Here is a 928-nt window from a genome sequence, read left to right as displayed (position 1 = left end):
TTTTCCTGTTTCAGGGAATGTGTACAATATCCCCGTGTGCTTGTGGCTGCTGGATACGTATCCCTACAATCCTCCGATATGTTTTGTGAAGCCCACCAGTGCGATGATGATCAAGACCGGCAAACACATCGACGCCAACGGCAAGATCTACCTGCCATACCTGCACGAGTGGAAACATGTACGACTCCATCCATCACACGAAATTATTTCATTCTGATGTCTAATATAATCTCAAAAAAGATCATGTTTTATGCTCTTTAAATACACTTTGCCAGTGATTGATATTAGAAATCAGGAACCCGGAACAGGTCAGATCTCTCACTCATTTTTTATTTTATTTCGCCCTGGCCCATCAGCCTCAGTCAGATCTGTACGGGCTCATCCAGGTCATGATTGTGGTGTTTGGTGAGGAGCCGCCTGTTTTCTCCAGACCCACCACACAACCTCCTTACCAGGCCTTCCAAGCAGCCGGACCCCCGAACCGTAAGCATAGCTTTTTATCTCTTCAAGCCCTGTGTTCATGCGCGAATCTCACAATACAACTGACAAGAATTTTCCAAGAGAAATGGACAGTTTTAAATAAGAATTTCAAAATAAGTAGTTATATTATTTTTATAAAGAAAATGAAACTTTAGGCATCTACATTTTTTTGTAGATTTTTAATGCATACATCAATGTTATTTTAGTATTACTTATATAATGTTATGGTAATTATTAATATTTTGAATTAGCTTTTATATTTATATTTTCAGTTTTCTTTTAAATTTTTCTTTAAATTTAAGTAATTTTTTTGTGTTTTTGTCATTTTTATATGGCTTTTGTCATAATATTTCTATTTAGCTTTTATTTGTTTTATTTCTAGTTTTTACTTCAACTTAAAATTATATATTTATTATTTATTTCAGTTAAATTGAAGTTTCAATTTAAG

At 34.3% G+C, this 928-nt stretch overlaps 1 protein-coding gene across 1 annotated transcript; it reads left to right on the top strand.

The window, feature by feature from the left end:
- Positions 1-10: 10 nt before the first annotated feature.
- Positions 11-597, top strand: LOC107735851 (tumor susceptibility gene 101 protein-like; the record flags this gene model as incomplete). Its single annotated transcript, XM_016547415.1, has 2 exons — positions 11-178; positions 357-597. Coding segments are annotated over 2 exons (409 nt in total), but the record flags the coding sequence as incomplete, so codon positions are not given.
- Between the last annotated feature and the right edge of the window lie 331 nt (positions 598-928).

The sequence above is a fragment of the Sinocyclocheilus rhinocerous genome, unplaced genomic scaffold, assembly GCF_001515625.1.
Source record: "Sinocyclocheilus rhinocerous isolate Xijiao unplaced genomic scaffold, SAMN03320098_v1.1 C36337305, whole genome shotgun sequence".
Classification (NCBI taxonomy): Eukaryota; Metazoa; Chordata; class Actinopteri; order Cypriniformes; family Cyprinidae; genus Sinocyclocheilus; species Sinocyclocheilus rhinocerous.
The sequence above is the reverse complement of the archived record's forward strand: the minus strand, read 5'-3'. Positions and strand labels throughout refer to the sequence as shown.